General features: G+C 41.4%; 1 protein-coding gene across 1 annotated transcript in view; it reads left to right on the top strand.

Moving 5' to 3' along the window:
* The window catches only part of Uggt2 (UDP-glucose glycoprotein glucosyltransferase 2), a 156685-nt gene that overhangs the window by 64396 nt on the left and 67745 nt on the right, over nucleotides 1-24544 (top strand). The window contains exons 17-22 of the mRNA XM_032917211.1: nucleotides 892-1056; nucleotides 1360-1483; nucleotides 1562-1660; nucleotides 15930-16021; nucleotides 21410-21616; nucleotides 22973-23104. Coding sequence (XP_032773102.1) covers nucleotides 892-1056; nucleotides 1360-1483; nucleotides 1562-1660; nucleotides 15930-16021; nucleotides 21410-21616; nucleotides 22973-23104 — 819 coding nt within the window. The remainder of the gene's footprint in view (nucleotides 1-891; nucleotides 1057-1359; nucleotides 1484-1561; nucleotides 1661-15929; nucleotides 16022-21409; nucleotides 21617-22972; nucleotides 23105-24544) is intronic.

The following is a 24544-nucleotide window of genomic DNA, read 5'->3' on the forward strand; positions in this document are numbered from 1 at the left end:
GTGAGAATGTTGGTTCTGATCATAACCCTACACTTAGTAGCACACATCAGGTGTATGACCTCTCCAGAAGGTGGAATTTACGCACTGAGGATGCATGCCTGTGATCTGCCTTCTGACTGAGTCTCTCCGACCCCAGGTCTCACAGCACCTAGAGACCACACCTAGATTCGTTGCCATCTCCTGAACCGCCATGTTCTCACTTCCCTTCCAGCTCTTGCTCTGCTGTCCCTTCCCTTGGACTGTCTTTCTCCATGGTGTCTTCCTGGAAACTGTAACTCATCTTCTAAGGCTTTCAGTGTCACTGTCTAACCCTCCCTCTTCATGCTCAGACTCTTAAATGATCCTTTTCTGGACCCACTTGGAACCTTGCTTTAATTTGTAAGTATTTAGTGGACTTCTTGAAGTACAACATTCAATTCTATTTTCAGTATGGATAATGTAATTCTCGTGGGTTGAGTCAAGAAGTGTTTATTGAATAAATGAATAATGGTATAGTTTGTAGTATAAATAAATGTTTTAGTTTTAAGTAAGTGTCACATTAGACATCAAGACTCAGCAGAACCACTACTGCTTGCTTTTGTAAGTAACTTTTGGGAAAACCAAAAAATGTGTTTATGAATTGCCTGAATCTCCTACCACTAACAACAGAGCTCATTTGAGAGAACATAGACAAAGAGTTGACAAAGACTAAAATATTCATATGCTAACCCTTCATACGCTAACCCTTGACAGAAGACACGTGCTGACTCCTGCTATTTGTATGCACGGGTATAAATAACGAAATTGTCAACTTCTCCTATGACTTAAAAATATGGCACTGTTTCTTCTTTATTTTACATTCCTTTCCCATATAACCATATTTTGTTTGACACTGGTATCTTTAATAACTAGGAAGGAGCAAACTTTTATAAGATGACCGGCCTAGGTCCTTTGCCTCAAGCTCTTTATAACGGTGAACACTTTGGCCTCAAAGAGATAGACACTGAAGAACTAAAAGGGGCCATTCTGGAAAAAATGATGGATGCGTTTATATATCTACAAAGAGACGTTTTTATGGTAGGTGTGCATTTATAAGAAAATGGCATGAATGATATAAATATATTGAAATTTTAGTGGCATAAGTTATATAAAATTTTTTACTCTGATGATTTAAGAATTAATAATTAAACTTATCAGATATATAGGTATATGAAATAAAAGGTTAATTATAATTGTAATTTTATAAGAAAGTTTATTACAGCAATGGAATATTATATGCTTTGAAATTTTATTTTAAATTAAATATATTTGTATGAGTTACTTATATAACAATATGTATACAATGGTACATATTAATAAAGTAAAACTTTTCTATTTTAGGGCAAAATAACGGATGAAATCAATGCAATTGATTTCCTGATGGAGAAGAGTAACGTTGTACCCCGGCTAAATTCTTTGATTTTGCACACTGAACCACAGTATCTTAACTTACTGTCTTCATCAGGTAAATAACTATTCTTCTGCTGTGCTGCAAATGCTTATGTGAATGTTTTAGTAACTTGTTATTAAACATTTATTTCAGTAACTGCTGATATTGAAGATTTCTCTACTTTCTCCTTCCTGGATTCACAAGACAAGAGTGCTGTTGTCGCAAAGCACATGCATTACTTAACCCGAGACGGTAATGAGCATATCTTCCTGTTAGTTATTTCTAAAGTAATATAGCATAATTTAGTTAGGTGCTTGCGTAACTAATGCTCCTATAATTTCATTTTTGACCAGGGGCTTAGATTATAATTCGTTATGATTTAACAATGGTTCCAAGAGGAGAAAGTTGTCCCTCTTAACTGCCATCATACGTGCAGCAGGAGTTCATTGGTGGCCTTTTGCCTTTTTTAAAACATTTGTTAGTGCATTTTTGCAATTTAAAGGAAAGTAATAAAACCCGTTCAAAGCCATTTTGATAAGTCTATGAATAGCAATGCAATTTCTATATAGGAAGAGATAATAGTGTTTCTTCTTCATAATTCAACAAAATCTGTACATCTTGCTGAAGTTGGGGATTACAACCAGAAAAGAGAGACCAAGACACATTAAAAATAAGGATTTAGGTTAAAAAGAGAAGTCTGCAATTGGACCATAGCTTTGCTAAGGTTGAAGTCTCCCACTAACAGTGTGGGGAGATCAAAACGTGATTTAAGCTGTAGTAGTGTTTCTTGTACAAATGTGGTTGCTCTTGTGTTTGGGGCATAGTAAGAATTGAAATGTCATCTGGGTGGATTTTCCTGTAATGAATATGTAGTGTCCTTTTCCTATCTCTTCTGATTAGTTTTAGTTTGAAGCCTATTTTCTTAGATATTAGAATGGCTACACTGGCTTGTTTCCAGGGTCCTCTTGCTTAGAACATCTTTTCAGTCCCTTTACCCTGAGCTGATGTCTGACCTTGAAGTTAAGGTGTGCCTCTTGGATACAGTGTAAAGATGGAGGCTCTGTCAGGTACATCCTGTTAGTCTTGGTCCTTTGATTAAGGGTTGAGACCATTGGTGTTGAAAGTTATTGATGAGCAGTGCTTGTTGACCCTGTTATTTTGTTGTGGTGCGGGCTTTTCTCCCCTTGTGTGACTGGATGGTCTGAGGTTGTTCCTGTTTGTGTGTCTTCTTGGGTGTAGTTAACCTTCTCCGGTTGACGTTTTCCTTCTAGTACTTTTTGTAGAGCTGGATTTGGAAATAGATACTGCCTAAGTTTGGCTTTGCATGGAATATCCTTGTTTCTCTACCCATGTGATTGAAAATGTTGCAGGGTAGAGTAGTCTGGGCTGGAACCTGTGGTCTCAGCATCTGCAGCACATCTGTCCAGGCCGTCTGTCTTGCAGAGTCCACACCGAGAAGTCAGGTGCTATTCTACTAGATCGTGAGATTGAAAGCTGTGTTTTCTGTGCTCAGTGTTCGGATTATTGTGTGTTGTGGGGAATCTCCTTTGTGGTCCAGTCTATGTGGTGTTCTTTATGCTTTGTGACCTTGATGGGTACCACAGCCTTTAGGTAAGGAAAGTTTCTTTGTCAGTTTCGATAATATTCTTTGTGTCTTTGGCCTGTTCTCTTCCTTCCCCTGTTACTTTTATCCTTAGATTTTGCCCTTTTCATTGTGTACTAGATTTTCTAGGTGTTTCGTGCTTTGGTTCTTTTGGTGGGGGGTGGTGGAAATTGTTTAGAGTTTTCAAAAATAGTTTCTCTGACTGACCATTTCTTCTCTTGTTTTTAGTTCCTAGGGTCTCCGACCTTGGTTCCATCTGTGGGTGAGGCCATCCCAGGGCTTCTGTCTGAGTCGCTAAGTGTTTTCGTCTCCATACTCTTCTCAGTTTGGGTCTTCCTCATTGATTCAGTTCTCACCTTCAGGCTGTGCGCTGATTTATTCATTTCCTTTATGGTTCGTGTTTCCATGGATCACTTCATAAGGGTCTTTTAAGGCCTGTGTTTCAGCTCATACTGGAGCCGGTACTCAGGGCCTGCTGTGGCAGGGCTGCTGGGCCCTGTGGAGACACATTGTCCTGGCTGTCACTGTTGTCACCATAGCACCTGGTATCTGAGACAGGCGATTATGGTACTAGGTGTTGATGGCTGGCCTGTCCTTGTTGGTTGGTGTTCTGTTCCTTAGATTCTGATGCCATCTCTAGATATTAAAGAGTGTGGTGGCTGTGCGTTGGTGGCCTGGTATGGAATTCTTCTCAGAACCTGCTATGCTGTCGACTGGGGATCCAGTGTAGGACTTTTTCTAGGTATTGAGAGCAACAATCATGAATGGTGATTGGCTGGAAGGGTGAAGGGCAGAGAGGGTGCACAAGACAGAAGAAAGCTGGTTTTGCCAGGAGGATCAAATTTTCTGGATTTTGTTTGTTTTGTTTGTTTAGGGTTTTCTTTTTTACTTTGTTTTCTCAAGGAAAGCAAGAAAGTAAATGACCGAAGATGGACTTGGGTCATCATGTGTAAATGGCAGTATTCCAACAATTACAGTGACCTAGAGATGCCGTGAATTAGGTTATAAAAATAAATTCTATATTCAAGAGACAAGGCAAAAGACACTTTTTTACATGTTCAAACTGAATGTATTTTTTTTCCTTTCCCACCGTTCCCCCTCAAACTGAGTTTATTGAGTTGTTGCCATTTTAATCATCCACAGCCTTATCGACGACTAATCTGTGTTATAAAGATTTCAGTCAGTAGCTAATTTACAGAGAAAGAGGTGAAACCGACCACTTACCATCTGCCATTAAGTGAGGCATAAAGAGTAGACTGTTGTCTCAGGGAAGCCCTCTCTGCATGTCACCTTCCTGTGTCAGTCTCTAGACTCTTAGGTCTGACACTCGCCAGAGCTGTGGCATCGTTAATGGTGACTTCCAGACTGGCATTTGACCCCCAGTTCTGTGCTGGGCTCTCCTTGACCAGCGGATGTACTGACAGGAAGCGCCTCTGATTGTTTGAATGTTTTAGCAGCTAAGTTACTTCCACTTGAAACATTATAATTACATCATTTAAAGTGACACATTAAATGACTAATAGTATAGTTCAGTAATTCGATCAGAACTCCATAGGAAACCCAGAACTCCATAGGAAACCCAGAACTCGGGTGTCAGATATTCCTTGCCTACACAGTTGTTATTCTTTTTAAAAACTCATTGTTTATTTATGTCCCAAAAGATACTTCCCCTTCCTGTCAGTTCCTACTACCATCCTCCATCCCCTTCTCCTCTGAGGGGGTGAGGCCCCCTGGGTATCCACCCACCCTGGCACATCAAGTCTCACCCTGATTATGGGCATCCTCTCCTCTGAAGTCAGACAAGGCAGCCATGAAGACTGAGCTGCCTGACTGCTGCATATGTGCAGGGGAGAGGGCTTGTTCCAGCCCCTGTATGTCCTTTGGTTGGTTGTTGGTTGGTTGTTGGTTGGTTGTTGGTTGGTTGTTGGTTGTTGGTTGGTTGTTGGTTGGTTGGTTGTTGGTTGGTTGGTTGTTGGTTGGTTGTTGGTTGGTTGGTTGTTGGTTGGTTGTTGGTTGGTTGGTTGTTGGTTGGTTGGTGGCTCAGACTCTTGAGAGCTCTCAGGGGTCAAGGTGTGTTGACTTTTTTGGTCTTCCTATGAGGATTCCATCTATCCATTCATGGTCTTTGTTCCTTTCCTCATCTCTTCCATAAGTGAGCCTGACCTCCATTTACTATTTGGCTGTGGTATATCCATCTCTTTCAATCCACTACTGTGCAGAGCCTCTCAGAGGACAGTTATGCTGTGGGCCTCCATGCCCGAGGTTTCCCGCGGAGATCTCTGGTCGGGCTAGGTGTGCAGATTCAGGAGAAAGGAAAAGAACTCAGGCAGGTGTTGTTCTGCCTCCATAAGAGGCCAGGCTTAGCCAGCAGGGGACTGACTAGCCATGGCAGGATGCAGGGGAGTTTCTGGCAGTGATTTCTGGAGAGCAGACCTCTTCCCCAAGCGGCGGTGTTACAGCTCTTATGACAGAAGCTCTCAGACGACAGAGTGATTCTTGCACACTTTTTATCATGAACAGGACTCTTAAATACAGTTTTTGGATGGGTCAATGTCCGACAGCAGGTACTTCCTATTGGTTTAGCCTAAGAGCTTGGGAAGATCTCACCTACATATTCATGGGCGTGGTCCTGTCTCTATGACTGATTTTCTTAAGCCTGCGTGACCTGTGGTCACATCCTCACCTGTGGAGGAGAGGCTTGGGCCATTGCCCTACGTGACTGGTCTGTCTCAAACCTCTCTACAGGGGTCTATGGGGTGGGGGGCTATATGAGGTCTTGATATCCTGGGAGACTGGGAATGCACCTGGCGTCCCTTTTAAGATCCCCAAGGATTCGACCTATCTTGACCAGGAGTCAGGGTCTCTTTCACAGTCCACTGCCCCACATTATGCTAGGCTCCTGTCTGTAAGCATTGCATAAGAATGGCAAGGATTGGTGCTTGTCTATGGAATGGGGTTTGAGTTGGCCCAACTATTGCTTGGCCATTCTTTCACTCTCTGTCCCATCCCTCATCTCTTTTAGACAGGATAGTTTTGTGGATGGTCCTTATCTCTCCTCTGGGGGTCCTGCCTGGCTATAGGAGGGGGTGGCCTCTTCTGGTTCCATGACCCACTGCTAGGCTAAAGTCACCTGCATTGACTCCTGGAAGCCTTCTCTCTCCTAGGTCTCTAGGACTTCCTAGAGATTCTCCCTTCCCCCGTACCCCAGGCAGCCGCAGATTCCCATTCATCTCCTGGCCCTCTGGGCCTTTCTCCTGTCTCTCCTTCACCTGATCCTGCCTCCCCTTTTCCCTCCCTGTCCCCTCTCCCACCATTTTTCCTCCTTTCCTCTGCCTCCTATAATTATTTTGTGTTCCCATCTAAGTGTAATCCAAGCATCCTTGCTTAGGCCTTCCTTCTTGTTTAGCTTCTTTGGGTCTGTGGGGTGTATCATGGGTATTCTGTACTTTATGGCTAATATTCACTTATCAGTAAGTATGTACAGTGCATGTCTTTTGGGGTCTGGGTCACCCCATTCAGATGGATATTTTCTAGTTCCATTCATTTACCTGCAAAATTTCGTGAAGTTACTATTTTTAATAGCTGACTAACATTCCGTTGTGTAAATGTACCACCACATTGTCTGCATCCATTCTTTGGTTAAAGGACATTGGGGTTGTTTCTAGTTTCTGGCTATTAAAAATAAAGCTGCTATGAGCATAGTGGAGCATGTGTCCTTGGGGAGTGGTAGAGCATCTTATTAGTATATGCCCAGGAGTGGCATAGCTAGGTCTCAGAACTAGTTCCAATTTTCTAAGAAACCGCAAGACTGATTTCCACAGTGGTTGTACATTCGCAGTCCCACCAGCAGTGGAGCAGTGTTCCTCTTTCTCCACATCCTCACCAGCATCTGCTGCCACCTGAGTTTTATCTTAGCCATTCTGATTGCTGTGAGTGGAATTTCAAGAGTCCTTGGACATTTATTTGTTTCTCAGCTTTAGAGGTTCCTGTGTTAAGAATTCTCTGTTTATCTCTGTATCCCATTTTTTAAATTGGGTTCTTTGGTGTATTGGACTTTTCGCTTCTTGAGTTCTTTATATATTTTGGATCTTTTACCATTCTTCAGGCTGCTGTTTTGTCCTGTTGACAGTGTCCTTTGCCTTACAGAAGAGGTCCCATTTATCAATATTGATCTTAGAACCTGAGACATTGGTTCAGGAAATTGTCTCCTGTGCCAGTGTGTTCAAGGCATTTCCCACTTTCTCTTCTATTAGGTCTAATGTGTCGTATTTTATATTGACATCCTTGATCTACTTGAACTTAGGTTTGTGCAGGGTCTATTTGCATTCTTCTACATGCAGACATCCAGTTAGACCAGCATCATTTATTGAAGATGCTTTCTTCATTCTACTGTATAGGTTTGGCTTCTTTGTCAAAGATCAAGTGGCCCTAGCTGTCTGTGTTCATTTCTGGGTCTTCAATTCTATTTCATTGATCTACCTGTCTGTCTCTGTACCAGTACATACAGTTTTTATTACTACTGCTCTGTAATACAGCTTGAGGTCAGGGATGGTGATTCCTCCTGAGGTTCTTTTATTGTTCAGGGTTGTTTTATCTATCCTGAGTATTTTGTTTTTCCATATGAAGTTGAGAATTTTTCTTTCAAGGTCTGTAAAAAAATGTGTTGGAATTTTGATGGGGATTGCATTAAATCTGTAGATAGCTTTCAGCGAGATGGCCATATTTATTATATTAATCCTGCCAATCCATGAGCATGAGAGGTCTTTCTATCTTCTGAGATCTTCTTCAATTTCTTTCTTCAAACACTTGAAGTTCTTATCATGCATATCTTTCACTTGCTTGGTTAGAGTCACACCAAGGTATTTTATATTATTCATGACTATTGTAAAGGGTGTTGTTTCCCTAATTTCTTTCTCTGCTTATTCATTCTTTATATAATGGAGAGTTACTGATTTGTTTGAGTTACTTTTATATCTAGCCACTTTGCTGAATATTTTTATCAGCTGAAGGACTTCTCTGGTAAAATTTGGGGGATTGATTGTTTCCTACCATATCTTCCACAAATACTGATACCTTGACTTCTTCCTTTCCAGTTTGTATTCCCTTGATTCTCCTTCTGTTGTCTTAATTGCTTCAGCTAGAACTTCAAGTACTGTATTGAATAGATAGGGAGAGATTAGGCAGCTTTGTCTAGTCCCTAATTTTAGTGGGATTACCTCAAGTTTCTTGTTGCAGTATACTTTAAAAAGTGGCAGAAATAGCTCCTGTGAGTTCCCACTCTGTACAAATCTGCGCACTCCAGCTGTTTCTCTGTCAGCTGCTTTCACACACTGTCCCCTTGGCGGGTTGTCACCACGCCTGACACATACATCATGTTCTGTGGGCTGTGCTAGTGTGGTCCCACACCATGCTAGCCCCAATGATGACTCAGCAAACTGTAACCCATCAATCAGATTTATATGTTAAATACTCAATGAACAATACATCCACACAATAAATTTACAACCAATTGATAAGGATATAGACTGCCTACCTGGATAAGATAAATTTGCGTATAGAATTCATAACAACCTATATCTATGTGGAGATGCACGGTGTGGGTGGTTTACGTCTGCCTCCATTTTACTTCCCCCTTTGGCTCTTTCTCCTTCTAAAACTTCTGTTCCCGCCTCCCTTTCTTCTCATTGACAGGCCTCATTATTTTTTGGTGTGTCTGCCTTCATCTGCATGAGGACACCAACCTCCATTTCTGTCTGTTTAATTTGATGTTGGCTGTTGGCTTGCTGTATATTGCTTTTATTATGTTAGTTACATGCCTTGAATTGCTGATCTCTCCAAGACTTTTAACATGAAGGAGTGTTAGATTTTGCCAAAGGCTTTTTTAGCATCTAATGAGATGATCTTTTTTTTCCTTTATTTCTTTTAGTAGATTGTGTTGATGTATTTTTCTTATATTGAACCATCCCTGGGATAAAGCCTACTTGATCATGATGAATGATGTTTTTGATATGTTCTTGGAATTGTTTTGCAAGAATTTTATTGAGAATTTTGTGTCAATGTCCATAAGTGAAATTGACCTGAAGTTCTCTTTCTTCATTGGGACTTTGTGACATTTAGGTATTATGGTAACTATGGCCTCGTAGAATGAATGTCTAATCATAGTGTTTAATCTGTTTCTATTTTGTGGAATAGTTTGAGCATTAGCTCTTTGAAGAAGAGAATTTGTAGAATTCTGCACTAAATTCATCTGGCCCTAGGCTTTTTTGGGTTGGGAGACTTGATGACTGATTTTATTTCCTTGGGGTTTGTAAAAATGTTTAGTTTTTACCTGATCTTGATTTAACTTTGGTACATGGTATCTGTTTAGAAATTCATCCATTTCATTCAGATTTTTCAATTTTGTAGAGTACAGACTTTTGAAGTAAGACCTAATGATTTTTTTTATTTTCTTAGTTTCTGTTGTTATGTCTCTTTTCTTTCTTTTTGTAAAGATTTATTTTATGCATATGAGTACACACTAGAAGAGGGCATCAGATCCCATTACAGATGGTTGTGAGCCACCATGTGGTTGCTGGGAATTGAACCAGGACCTCTGAAAGGACAGTTAGTTCTCTTAACTGCTGAGCCATCTCTCCAGCCCCTCCCTTTCCTGAGTTTGTTAATTTGCATGAGTCTCTGTGACTTTTAGTTAGTGTTGCTAAGGGTTTGTCTATCTTGTTGATTTTCTCAAAGTACCAGCTCCTGGTTTTTTGTTGATTCTTTGTATTGTTCTCTTTGTTTCTATTTGATTGACTTCAGCCTGCGTTTGATTATTTCCTGTCCTCTACTTTTCTTGGCTGCTTTGTTGTTGTTGTTGTTGTTGTTGTTGTTGTAGAGCTTTGTTTAAAACTGTTAAATTGCTATTATAGGATTTCTCAATCTTCTTTATCTGTTGAGTTGGTTTGTGCCTGATTATATGGTCAATTTTGGAGAAGGTACCATGAGGTCCTGAGAAGAAGGTATATGTCCCGCGCTACGTCTCGCCAGCAGGAATGACGCGGCACACACAGGATCCTTCTACAGAAAAAGCTTTACTGCGTCTTGAGAGGGAGAGCATAAGCTTACAATGCGGAGACCCCGAGTGAGGAATAACCGTCCCTTATATAGGAAACTATCCTCGCCTAGGACGTGTCACTCTCTGACTGGTCGCTGCCAATTATGCCAGATGACGTACCATAACGTACGTGTCCCTTCAAGTAGGGAAGTTACCAGGCACCTGCGTATTGCCCTTTTTACTAGGTGCGTTCTGCCAGATGCTGGTGCCATCTTGTAATGGAGTATGTAAGGACAGCTCCTCACATCTCCCCCTTTTCTGTTTTTTTTTAAGCAAACAAGACACCCAGATATAGGAGGGCGAAGACAGAAGTCATATCCTCGTACAAAGTTGGCAAACCTGTACAAGAGAGATACCCTTAGGCTGTTGTTGGGACCCAGGGCACTCCCGACCCGTCGCACTGCCATTTTTCGAGGGAGAGAAAACTGGGGCAGAAACCCTCATGTAATATGACATGCCTTCCAGGGAGCGTATTTGGTAGAACTTCCCTGTGCGATGCTAAGCTCGTCACCCCTCATGGGCTGCTCAAGCCGGACACTCTAATCCTGTGCAATGAACCGAGGTTCTAGGAGTGCAAGAGCTGTCCAGCTGGCGACCTGTTGCTTGAGCATGGTCAACCAGATATCGGCTGACGCTCCTTGTTCAAGGGCTACAAACGCCTGGGCGATCACTACTTTGTCCTTTCTTGTTTGAGATCTCAATTTGCAAAGCAACCAGAGGAGTAACACTAATCCACAGCAGAGGATCACTCCAAAAAGTCCCACTCCCACCCATTCCTTGAAATAAGAGACTGCTGAGGTGGTCCAGGACGACAATCCCTCCGTCAAAGACAGGTCTAGTCAGGTAGAATTTACTTGAATGATGGTCGCTCTCAGCTCCTGAAGTGTCTGTTCAAACTCCGAGGTCCAATTCTGTAACAGATGCTGTGAAAGACTCTTAGACAGATTAGCAGCTCGGGTAAATTTGTCATATTATATGGAGGTGACACAAAGGCCTGGGAGTTTTTGCTCACAGCCAAGCTGGGCCAGTTGCCATAGAATGTCTAATTGCTCTCAGACCAGATCTATACGTTGGTTGACAAGCATAAGGCCTCCCTATTGTCTGAGTATTGGCCGAGGCCTGTCTGTCCCGAGCCACAGAGACGGTGGCCGATAAATCATTGATAATTTGGGTTGTCTGTACTGAATTTGACAAGGCCAATGCCGAGGCAGTAACCCGAGGCAGCGACTGTTGTCGTAAGCAATAATGCCAGCAATAATTGCAGAAGTACCAAATCTCTTTTTCCTCTAAATAAGGTCATGGTCCCGGGCATCAACAGGGATCGGGATAAAGCGAGGCATGCGGGTAACTACAAGCGATATTTTATATGAGTAGCTGTCCAGACAGAGGCAGCAGGTTTGATGTTCCCCATGGTCCAGGAAAATGACAACCGTCCTTTTCGCCCCTTTTCCTCCAAGTAGCATCGCCATGGGCGTAAGATCAGTGCAGCTACCATTAACGCAATGTGAGGCCACCACCATAGAGAACTGTATGCGTTAGCCACAATGTCCTCCCCTCACCAGTTCCCCATGTGGCCTCCCTTAACCAAGCAGAAGATTGATTACATAACATAATGCAAGGGAGATCAAAAGATGTTTTTGTTGAATATGCCAAAACAAAGACTGCCCTTAAGGGAAATAGTCCTATTTTCTTTTAGTCGTTCAACCTGTGGATCCTTAGGTAAATAGGCCAACCCTAAATCCCTGTTAGTGGTACATCACCGGCATCGGGAGTGGAAAGGTTGACATTATTCCCCATCGTAGCTCGCCCTGCACCGTTGCTGGCATCCATGGAAGAAGAGTGAGGAGGTGCAGGAGTCCCAGTCCCTTCTTGATCACTTGCTGTGATGCTCTTGAGAGGGAGAGCATAAGCTTACAATGCGGAGACGCCGAGTGAGGAATAACCGTCCCTTATATAGGAAACTATCCTCGCCTAGGACGTAGGTCACTCTCTGACTGGTCTGCCAATTATGCCAGATGACGCACCATAACGTCGTGTCCTTCGAGTAGGGAAGCTACCAGGCGCCTGTGTATTGCCCTTTTTACTAGGTGTGTTCTGCCAGATGCTGGTGCCATCTTGTAATGGAGTATGTAAGGACAGCTCCTCACATATGTGAGGACAGCTCCTCGGACAGCTCCTCACATCTGTGAGGACAGCTCCTCGGACAGCTCCTCACAGGTATATTCTTTTGTTTTGAGGTGAAATGTTCTGTAGATATCTGTTAAATCCATTTGGTTCATAACTTCTCTTAGTTTTATTGTGTCTCTGTTTCATTTCTGTTTCAAAGACCTGTTGTCCATTGGTGAGAGTGAGATGTTGATGTCTCCCACTATTATTGTATGGGATTCAATGTGTGTTTTGAGCTTTAGTAAAGTTTCTTTGACAGATGTGCATTCCCTTGCATTTGGGGCATAGATGTACTGGATTGAACATCTTGGTAGATTTTTCCTTTGATGAGTATAAAATGTCCTTCCCCATCTCTTTTGATTATTTTTGGTTGAAGCTAGTATTAGATATTAGCTTGTTTCTTGGGTCTGTTTGCTTGGAAAACTTTTTTTCCAGCCCTTTATTCTGAGATAGTGTCTATCTTAATTGTTAAGGAGAGTTTTTTGTAGAATAATAGATCCTGTTTACATATCCAGTCTGTTAGCCTGTGTCATTTTAGTGATGATTTTAATCCATTGATGTTGATAGATATTAAAGGCCAATGATTGTTAGTTCTTGATATTTTGACGTTAGAGGTGGTACTCTGTGGTGTGTGTGTGTGTGTGTGTGTGTGTGTGTGTGTGTGTGTGTGTGTGTGTGTGTATTATTCTCTTCTTTTGGTTTTGCTCTGAGATGATTAATTTCTTCTGTTTTTTGGGTATAATTACCCTCCTTGTGTTGGAGTTTTCCCTCTAGTCTCCTCTGTGGGGCAGGATTATGAGAGGCATTGATTGAATTTGGTTGTCATGGAATATCATGGTTTCTTCATCTGTAGTTATTTTGAGTTTTTCTGAGTATAGTAATCTGGGATGACATCTGTGGTCTCTTAGGGTCTATAAGACATATACATCCAGGATTTTCTGGTTTTTAGGGTCTCTGTTGAGAAGTGAGGTATAATTCTGATAGGTCTGCCTTTATATGTTACTTGACCCTTTTCCCTTACTGCTTTTAATATCCTTTCTTTGTTCTGTGCATTTGGTGTTTTGATTATTATGTGTCAGGGGGGTTTTCTTTTCAGGTCCAATCTATTTGGTGTTCTGTAGGTTTCTTGAACATTTATAGCCTTCTCTTTCTTTAGGTTAGAGGAGTTTTCTTTTATGATTTTGTTGAAGATACTTTCTGGCCCTTTGAACTGGGAATCTTCACCCTCTTCTATTCTTTTTATTTTTAGGTTTGATCTTTTCATAGTGTCCCATATTTCCTGGTTGTTTGATTTAGAGACTCTTTAGGGATTTTCTTTGATCATTTCTTCTATGGAATCTTCTCTGCCTGAGATTCTCTCTTCCATCTCTTGTATTCTGTTGGTCATGCTAGCACCTGTAGTTCCTGTTTCCTTTCCTAATGTTTCCATCTCCAGGGTCACCTCCATTTGTGTTTTCTTTATTGCTTCTATTTCCATTTTTAGAACTTGGAACATTTTATTCATTTCCTTTGCCTGTTTGGTTGTATTTTCCTGCATTTCTTTAGAGGATTTATTTGTTTATCCTCTCTGTCATCTTCATCAGATGGGACTTAAGGTCACTGTCTTGCTGTAGTTGGTGAGCCGGGTTCTGGTGATGCCATGCTGCATTGACTTCTGTGGCTTATGTTCTTGCCCTTGCCTTTCACCATCTGACTGTAGCTGGCATTGGAGCAGGGAGGAAGGCAGAGCTGTGTGTCTCAGGTTTCAGTAGGCTTGTGTGTTTTGGGTTAGAGCTGGCCTTGGGTTGCAGGCAGAGCTGTGGGCAACATGTCACTCATGCTGCTCTCAACCTCTGCTGGTATAGGCACAGAGCAGAAGTCCACACACCCATGTGGGGTGGGCCCCTGGTTGCTAGGCTTTCTGAGGTTTCCTAGGTGGGGGTGTCTCACTGTCTGAGATAAGTCGGAGCCAGACTCAATGCAGATACATTTTAAAAGGTCTATAGATTGAGTCCAAGTTTCACCTAGATATCTCTGCGTTACTTTCTAATAGATTTCAAATTTTTATGTTCAAAAGTGTTTGTTGTTCCTATAAGAAATTCAACATGTAATAAATATAGTGTGTTTCCCTCCTAGTGCTGGCAGGTCATGACCTCGAGTGGGTCAAGTAAAGGCAAATGAGTCAGAGATCAGGCTGGGTTATAGCTCAGAATGTCTCTTGGTGTTACACCAGGTTATCCTAAAGCATCCAATTGGATTAACATAAAGGAATATAACTGACAGCCTTATATCTGCATTTATCATGAAGAAGAAATCATACAATTTTGAGGATTTAACTTTTGAAGTACTTTTCCGCTCAGGAGCTGTGGTGGTAACAGTGAGGTAGAATCAGAGTTTCCTTACTTCCTCCTTTAAAGAAAAGGTTATGTCCTTGCTGCTGACATTGGCTTCTGGTGGGTGCTAGAGATTAGGCACCCCAAAGACTCCAGGGTGCATAGAGGGATGGTCTTGAAACTGTTAGTAAAATCAGTCATCCTTTTATAACATTATTTTTTATTTCTCTAAATTTCTAAAGCCATTTTACTACAGTAATTGATACTACAGTAATAACTATAGATTCAAATATAGTCATTTTTATTACCTGAGTGTTTTTTGTAATCATTTTGAATTAATATCTGGTCTAAAGAACAGTGTTTCTGTGGAGTGCACTGGCAGCCCAAGAAGTTTCATTTTATGTGTGATGTACTGATTTTGGATGGAATCATAATTGTTTCACGATGGCGTCAGAATTGAAAAAGAAGATTAGAGAGAGCTCGGTCCATCATGTTCGAAAAGCAAGCATGGAGTCTTAGCTGTATTCCCAGAAACACTATTGAGTCTCATCTTGTAATCCCAGCTCTATGGAGAGGCAGGGACAGGTAGATCCTGAGGCTCCCTGGCTAACCAGCCTCATCTAATTGGTGAGTTCTGTGCCAGAGAGAGGGAGAGGGAGAGAGATTGAGAGAGATTTTGTCTCAAAAAGAGATGGACTGCCCCTGAGAAACACATGAAGTTGTCCACTGACTATTATCCACATGTATATATGTGCATCCACTTACAGATATGTACCCACATACATTAAAAATGGCTTCCTCCTCTGCCTTTTCATTTCCTGTAGAGTTAATTACTATAGGTAATTAGTAAACCTCAGCAGAGATTAAATGGTGATAAACGACATTACTATCATTGTTTTCTGTATTCACTAGAGATCTCTCCATGGTCCACGATAAATATCATGAGGTCTACTACCTCCATCCTCAGGAAAACATTTATGGAAGGCAGTTTACAGCACTGGGACCTCGAAAGACATAGGGCAGCTTTCTCTCCTGGGGAAAATATCTCATGGCTAGCTCGAGATCCTTCCCCCCTTTTCTTCTTCCTCTTCCTCCTCTCCCTCCCCCTCTTCCTCCTCTTCTGCTGTTTCTTGCTGTGGTTTTTGTTATGTGTATATGTGTCTGCATTTACATGAAGTGTATTTAATATTCTCAAATAGTAACTGAGAGACAGAGAATGTATGTATAAAACAGTTTTTAAATATCTTAAAGGCACTTATTTTATAGAGGTTTTAACTGGAAATTATCTTTTCCTTTTAGTTTGATTTTAGAAAAAATTAATTTTACTTGACTGTTTGAAATTTTCAGATGCTGTCATATCTGCAGTCACTCTGTGGATTGTTGCTGATTTTGATGTGCCGTCGGGGAGAAAACTGCTCTCTCATGCGTTAGAGCACATGGTGAGTGTGGACTCCTCCTAAACCAAGGACCAGTGTTCAGTTGTCATTCCCCTTCATGTCATAAACATGTAAATCCCCTTCATGTCATAAACATGTAAATCCCCTTCATGTCTATAAACATGTAAATCCCCTTCATGTCTGTAAATGTGTAAATCCCCTTCATGTCATAAACATGTAAATCCCCTTCATGTCTATAAACATGTAAATCCCCTTCATGTCTGTAAATGTGTAAATCCCCTTCATGTCAGTAAACGTGTAAATCCCCTTCATGTCTGTAAATGTGTAAATCCATTTGGTTAGTGTGCAGATGGAGGAGACTGAGTCAGGATTTCACACTTTAAACTCCATTTAAACCAGGTAACCACCCAGGAAGAGCCCTGTTGTCTCCAGTGAACTGGAGTCTGAATTTCACTGACCACAGCCAGCAATGGCAGGTTTGTCACACAGTGAGTGGTCAGCACTTTGTCTCCCGTGTTACTCAAGAAAACACAGTCAATTCATCTCATCAGAGCTGCTCTGATTGTTCTTGTTATAAGTAGCTGTAAATCAATTCTTAGGATTGGTTTCTGTATTTCAGGATTTTTTTAAGTGAATGAATATTTCTAAGGGAGCATGTATTTCTATATTTTAAAAGTTAAGAAATATATCAAATGTTTTATGAAATTTGTGTATTAGCTCATTATAAGTTTATTGCTGTACAGCAAATTACTACAAAACATAATGACTTAAAACAGAGATTGCTCTCCCTGTTTGTGAAGAGCAGTAAGTGATGAGTGTCTTAGGTAGGGATTAGCCCTCTCACGGGGATGTGGCCCGGTCCTGCCTTCGGCTGCACCGTCGGAACTGCGTGCCAGCTGCTCAGATGGCACACGGTCTTGCCTACTGGCAAACGGACCAAGGGCTTCATTCCGTTGCCCCATAAACCTGGTGTGTGTGCATGTGCATGTGCATGTGCATGTGTGTGCTTTGCTTAAAACACACAAGTATCATTATAGCAGTTAATTTAAAATATTAAAGATAAACCAGTCAGGCCAGATGACTTGGTCGGTAAAGACCAAGTTGCCAAATCTGAGGACCTGAGTTCCAGCCATAGGACCTACATGATAAAAGCAAAAACCTGACTCCTACAGGGTGTTCTGTGACCCTCACTTGTATGCTATGGGACATGCTCACACACATAAAAATGAATATAGAATGAAGCAAAACTACTTTTCTTAAGAGCACTAATTTTGAGAAATGAGAATATTTAGAATCACAAAATGATATATTAGACATAGAAAAAATGAGAAAAGATAATCTTTGTTTAATAACATTATGATACATCTATAATTTTTTCTCTGATCTTTAAATTGCTTTCCTGATTATTTAAGAAGTTAGAAGTGAAGTTACCCAAAGTCCTATGACTAATGGATGCTATGTATAATAACATTAAAACAAATCCTTATTCATGACAATGAATGCAAAAATGATCAAAATATAAACATTAAAAACAAATATTTAAGGATGATCAAAATGGAGATGTTCCACTCCTTCTTAAAAGGATAACAAAAATATCCATAGGAGGGGATATGGAGGCAAAGTTTGGAGCAGAGACTGAAGGAATGGCCATTCAGAGCCTGCCCCACATGTGGCCCACATACATATACAGCCACCAAAACTAGATAAGATTGATGAAGCTAAGAAGTGCAGGCTGACAGGAACTGGATATAGACCTCTTCTGAGAGACACAGCCAGAACATATCAAATACAGAGGCGAATGCCAGCAGCAAACCATTGAACTGACAACAGGAACCCCATTGGAGGAATTAGAGAAAGGACTGAAAGAGCTGAAGGGACTTGAAACCCCATGAGAACAACAATGCCAACCAACCAGCACTCCCAGGGACTAAGCCACTACCCAGAGACTATACATGGACTGACCCATGCCTCCAGTTGTATATGTAGCAGAGGATGGCCTTGTTGGGCATCAATGAGAGGAGAAGCCCTTGGTCCTGCCAAGGTTGGACCCCCTCCCCCAGTGTAGGGGAATGTGGGGGGGTTGTGAAAGGGGGATGGTTGAGTGTGGAACACTCTTAGAGAAGAAGGGGAGAGCGATGGGGTAGGGGGCTTATGTCTGGGAAACCAGGAAAGGGACTAACAGTTGAAATGTAAATTTTTAAAAATCCAATTAAAAAAACTCAAATATTTAAATTGACATATTGTGAACATGTTATTTATTAGAAATAATTTTTCTGTTTAAATAGGTTGCTATTAGGTATTTTGTAATCATTAAAATTACAACAAATAAGAAATTAAATTTTAATGAGTATACCATTTTGATGCTGGCATCAAAAGTATCAAATACTAGAAGGCAACATAACAAAGTTTAATGTAAACTTTAGAGAGAGCATACAGAAATCCTATGTGACTAGAGGTGTGTACTAGCCTCACTAGCAAAGTGGGCCAATATTGAAAGATATTATCGCTCCCATAATCAATGTAAAACCTTGTTACAGCTCCAGTAGGAACATCTGTATCTTTTCAAAATTGCCACACTGATTTGCAAACATAAGCAAAGATTCCAAGGACTAAGAATTACTAAAATACTTGTAAAACAGAGAAGTGGAGAATAATTAATTCGTCATTGTCAAGGCCTTCTATAATGCCTACATATTTGAAAACATTTTTTTAATTCAAGTATAGGAAAGAGCAAATCAATAAGAAGACCCTAGAAAGAGAGCCATGCCTATCTTATTAGCACTGGGATAAAGTTAGCCTGTGAGACAGTATGAATAGTCTTCAAAATCTCTCCACAATTGGGACCAAATATAAAACCAGTCCTAGATGATGGGTAATGAATTTACTCATGAAAGAGAAAACAGTAAACTCCTATGATGAATATCTCCATAACTTCAGAACAACAGTTTCTAGTATTAAAAGAAAAAAAAAAGAAAAAATAGAAAGGAAGAAAATCTAATTTTTTAAATTTTTTATTGGATAGTTTATGTATTTACATTTCAAATGTTATCCCCTTTCCCAGTTACCCCCTCTCCCATCCTACCTCCCCCCGCTTCTATGGGATGCTCTCCTTCCTACCCACCCACTCCCACCTCAACACCCTGGCATTCCCCTACACTGGAGAAACAAGCCTTCACAGGACCAAGGGCTTCTCTACCTATTGATGTCAGATAATGCCATCCTCTGCTACATATGCATCTGGAGCCATGGTTTCTTCCATGTGTACTCTTTGGTTAGTGGTTTATTCCCTGTGAGCTGTGGGGGGTCTGGTTGATTGATATTATTGTTCTTCCTATGAGGTTTCAAACTCCTTCAGCTCCTTCAGTCCTTTCTCTGACTCCTCCATTGAGGTCCCAATGCCTAGCTTGATGGTTAGCTGCAAGCATCTTAATCTGTATCAGTAAGGCTCTGGCAGAGCCTCTCAGGAGACACCCATGTCAGGCTCCTGTCAGCAGGCACCTCTTGCCATCAGCAACAGTGACTGGGTTTGATGGCAGCATATGGGATGGATCCCCAGGTGGGGCAGTCTCTGGATGGCCTTTCCTTCAGTCTCTGTTCCACTCATTGTCCCTGTATTTACTCCTGTGAGTATTTTGTTCCCCCTTCTAAGAAGGACTGAAGCATCCACATTTTGGTCTTCTACTTGAGCTTCATGTGGTCTGTGAATTGTATGATGGGTATTCTGAGCTTTGGGGCTAATATGCACTTAATCAGTGCATACCATGTGTGTTCCTTTGTGCTCAGGTTACCTCACTCAGGATGATATTTTCTAGTTCCATCCATTTGCCTAGGAATTTCATGAAGTCATTGATTTTAATAGCTGAGTAATATTCCATTGTGTAGATGTACCATATTTTCTGTATCCATTCCTCTGTTGAAGGGCATCTGGGTTCTTTCCAGCTTCTGGCTACTATAAATAAGGCTGCTATGAACATAGCGGAGCTCGTGTCTTTGCTGTATGTTGGAGCATCTTTTGGGTATATGCCCAAGAGAGGTATAGCTGGGTCCTCAGGTAGCTCAATGTCCAATTTTCTGAGGAACCCAGACTGATTTCCAGAATGGTTGTACCAGTCTGCAATCCCACCAACAATGGAGGAGTGTTCTCTTTCTCCACATCCTCGCCAGCATCTGCTGTCACCTGAGTTTTGATCTTAGCCATTCTGACTGGTGGTGAAGTGGAATCTCAGGGTTGTTTTTGATTGGCATTTCCTGATGACTAAGGATGTTGAACATTTTTTTTTTTAAGATTTTATTTATTTTATATAAGTGAGTACCCTGTCACTCTCTTCAGACACACCAGAAGAAGGAATCAGATCTCATTGCAGATGGCTGTGAGCCACCGTGTGGTTGCTGGGAATTGAACTCAGGACCTCTGGAAGAGCAGTCAGTGTTCTTAACCACTGAGCCATCTCTCCAGGCCCTGAACATTTCTTTAGGTACTTCTCAGCCATTCAATATTCCTCAGCTGAGAATTCTCTACTTAGAGCAGAGAGTTAGGGAAAAGGCCAGTGGCATGGAGAGGGATGCTTAGCATCATTAATGAGGAAGGAAAGGAAGCCAAGCCCTGGTGCAAAGTCCTTCTGTACTGCACAGGCGATTAATTTACATGACAGTGCAAAAAGGTATAATAAAGCATTACTCTGGTGTTAGTGGGAGTGGCAACTAATACATATATTTTATAAGTCATTTGACTTTAAAAATTGATGATCTAAAAAATTTTAAATAAGTAAAAATCTGTATCCTGGTGTGGTGCTCGAAAGTGCAAGAGGCTCAAGTATCCAGCAGCAGGCTGGGTAAGGATGGTGCCCTTCTCAGGGAATTCTACCAAGGATGACCACACAGCAGCCATATCCGTGTGCTCATGTTGTATTGACTGATAAGAGAGCAAGAATATCACGTCACATTTTAATCCACTTACATGAAAAGTGAGTAGTGGAACATTCAGGGTTAGAAGTGTAGCAAGTAAGAAACAGAGCAGCAGGAAGGGTGCTGTTCAGAGAGGGTGTGGCGACTGAGGAGGGGCCGTCTGGCTCAGGCGATGTTAGGGAAGACGGTGCACACTGACAGGCAAGACTGGGTCACTGGCCACTGTAGTCATTTATGGTAGTTTAGTTCACTTAAACTCTACACTTTTGTTTTACATATCTTATGTATTTTTATGCACTTACAACATGATTAAATATTTTATTACCAAAAAATCTTCATAAAAAAGAGGAAGCTGATAGACTTACAAACGATTGTTTCTCCTGCTGTTTTGCTGAAAACGAGTTATTCAGTACAGTCACAGTCATTGTGTAAAGTCTAAGGGAAGGTCCAGCTCCATGATAAAGAAGTGTGCTCGACTGTAAAGGGCGTGTCCAGTACTGATCATCTAACCTGTCTGTGTTCCAGGAAACAACTTTTCATAGTCGGTTAGGAATTGTTTACAACCCCACGTCAAAGATAAATGAGGAGAACACAGCCATTTCTAGAGGAATTTTGGCAGCTTTTCTTACACATAAAAACGACCTCTTGAGAAACTTTCTCAGGAAACTGGCAAAAGAAGAAACCGCTGAAGCAATTTATTCTGGAGATAAAATTAAAACCTTCCTTGCTACGGTCAGTAAAACAACTATGTGTATTACCTGTGTGTGTGCACCTGTGTGTGTCTGTGGTGTATTTCAAAAATATATTTTATATACTTAGAGCTCGGTGTTAGGGAAACATATTACTAAATATAAGAAGTTGGGGAGAATGGATGGTTGTAGGAAGGGGGAGTCGGTATCTGAGCTGAGAGCCTGAGCCCCTCCCTGCCCACAAGACTTCAGCTACTGCTACTGTGGCCGTCGTGTATTTGACATTCGAATTTGTTCTTCAATCGTGCTAACTGTGTTCTAAGTGCTAAGTAACCATGTGTGGCCATAGGTACCAGACTGAATGTGCAGTAGAAAATTCCCCCCTCATAGGCCTGCATGGCAACCTGCTAAAACTCCCACCCCGAGGCCTTCTAGGGGCACTAAATAGAACATGCCAAGGTGGGTTGTAGGTATTTTAAAGTCTGAAAGTACTGACAGCAAGAAGTGTGTCTCAGTGGGAAGCGGTATACATCTCTTCTGAGTGTCTAAAACATCCTTCTCACTGTCTGCTCTGGCCAAGGGGATGCTCAGTATTTCATTTGTAATTGGGGCACTGAGGTAGAATGGAGGATTTTATCTTAAACACATTTTTCTTTTTTTTTACTTTTAATTTTATTGGTTATTTTATTTATTTACATTTCAAATGTTATCCCCCTTCCCAGCTTCCCCTCTACAAGCCCCCTGCCTCTATAAGGTGCTCCCCTACCAACCCACACACTCCTGCCTCACTGCCCTAGCATTCCCGCATCCTGGGGCACTGAGCCTCCACAGGACCAAGGGCCTCCCCTCCCAGTGATGCCAGACAAGGGCATTCTTTGCTACATATGCAGCTGGAGCCATGGAGCTGTGTACTCTTTGGTTGGTGGTTTAGTCCCTGGGAGCTCTGGGGGATCTGAGTGGTTGATATTGTTCTTCCTAAGAGCTTGCAAACCCCTTTAGCTCCTTCAGTCCTTGCCCTAACTTCTCCACTGGGGACCCCATGCTCAATCCAATGTTTGGCTGTTAAACACTATTTTTTACAAACATCTAATGTGAGATACTGAGTTCAGAATATAATGAACATTTTATTTCCTTAATGTTAAATTGTATTTAAACCATCATTTACAGACACTTTAATAATCTATAAATCTCCCTTAAATGGTCAAAGAATGAATAATTTATATCCATATGTATGTGGAGCAAGATTTAAAGACTTTGTGAATGATTTGGCAAAAGAATATTATTTCTTTAAAATGTTGCTTCAGAAGAAAATATTTTAAAAACATAATTTGCATAATTTCATTAATATTAATAAAGAGTGACTTACAAATGACATCCTTGATTCATTTTTTAACCTCAGGAGATGGATAAGAATGCTTTTGAGAAAAAATATAACACCATTGGAGTAAATATTTTCCGAACTCACCAGTTATTCTGTCAAGAGGTTCTTAAGCTGCGACCTGGAGAGCCCGGGATTGTCAGCAATGGAAGAGTAAGTGGATAGGCAATGTCTCACGCTTTGCTGGACTCTAGGGGAGCTCAGAGAGCCAGCGTCGTGATGTGACATGTGACACAGTCCTGGGCAGCACTCACGAGATGCGCACTAGTCAGAGCTCAGGATAAATAGGACGGTGCAGGAACCCACTGTGCACCCAGCCGTGGTCGGCTCCACGCCGCCCGTGTGTTATGGGAAACAGGCTGCGGCCATGCACCCAACTTGTTCTGACCACACGGTTTGTTGTGACAGTACACCTTTATAGCGTGAGACGGTGTGCAAAGCATATTTTAATCTTTTTCTCCTGTGCCTTTCCCCTGCAATGTTTATGTCACATGACACCAGTTTCGTAAGTTCTGAAGTGTGTTTATATAGACTGTCACATCTTTTTACATGCTACAGTCCTTTACAAGCGATAAAAGCACTCATTCTCACTATGTTATGTACTGTTAATAGCTCACTATTTTATCTGTTCCTCTTAAAGGCATGGTGACAACTTCCTCTGTATTGTGTATGATGTTATGGCTGTGGTATTTATTTGTACATGTGTGCCATCCATGTGAGGCCAGAGAGATAAGTCATCAGCGTTAATTCTGTCCTTCCATCTTGAATGTCCTCAGCACTAATTGGACTTAGGCCGTCTGTCGAGGTTTGCAGAGAATGCTTTGGCCAGCGAGTGGTTTAGGCAGTACATCTCATGCTGCTTTTCTCGTGACTTGCTGCAGATGTTTCTGATCAGTCTACCAGTAAATACATGGTACATACTTATCCGTATTTTTAAGGATGAAAATCTGATTTTATTGTTTTACCAGTTATTTCAGTATAAAATTAGAATATGATCATTAAGTTTATTAAATAAACTAATATGTTCGACAGATATCTGCCTTAACATACCATCCGGCAAATCATCAAATTATCTTAAAAGTTCTAGTGCACTCTAAATTTTTCTACATTTCTTTATGAACTCGGTTCACCTCTGTTGAAATCATACTCGTTGGAGCTGGAGAGATGGCTCAGCAGTTAAGGGACATTTCTGCTCTTGCAAAGGTGTATTTTGGTTCCTAGCACCCACACTGGGGTGACACCTGACTATTTGAAACTGCAGGTCAGGGGATCCAGCGCCACCTTCTGGCCTCTACAGGTACTCCCAACACACATAATATGCAGTCACATATAGAAATAAAAATAGCCTTTGTTTTCATTAATTTATTTTACCCTACACACTGATTGAAGCCTCCCCTCCCTTCTCTCCTCCTGAACTCTCCCTCTCCCCTTCCCCCATATTCCCATTTCTTTTTCTCTTTGGAGAAGGGGAGACCTCCATGGATGTCAGCCTGCCTTGGTATATCAGACTGCAGTAGAACTAGCCACATCTTCTCCTACTGAGCCTAGACAAGACAGCCCAGCCAGGGGAAGGTCTGCTAGGTTCCTGTCTGC

Source organism: Rattus rattus, chromosome 12, assembly GCF_011064425.1.
Source record: "Rattus rattus isolate New Zealand chromosome 12, Rrattus_CSIRO_v1, whole genome shotgun sequence".
Taxonomy (NCBI): domain Eukaryota; kingdom Metazoa; phylum Chordata; class Mammalia; order Rodentia; family Muridae; genus Rattus; species Rattus rattus.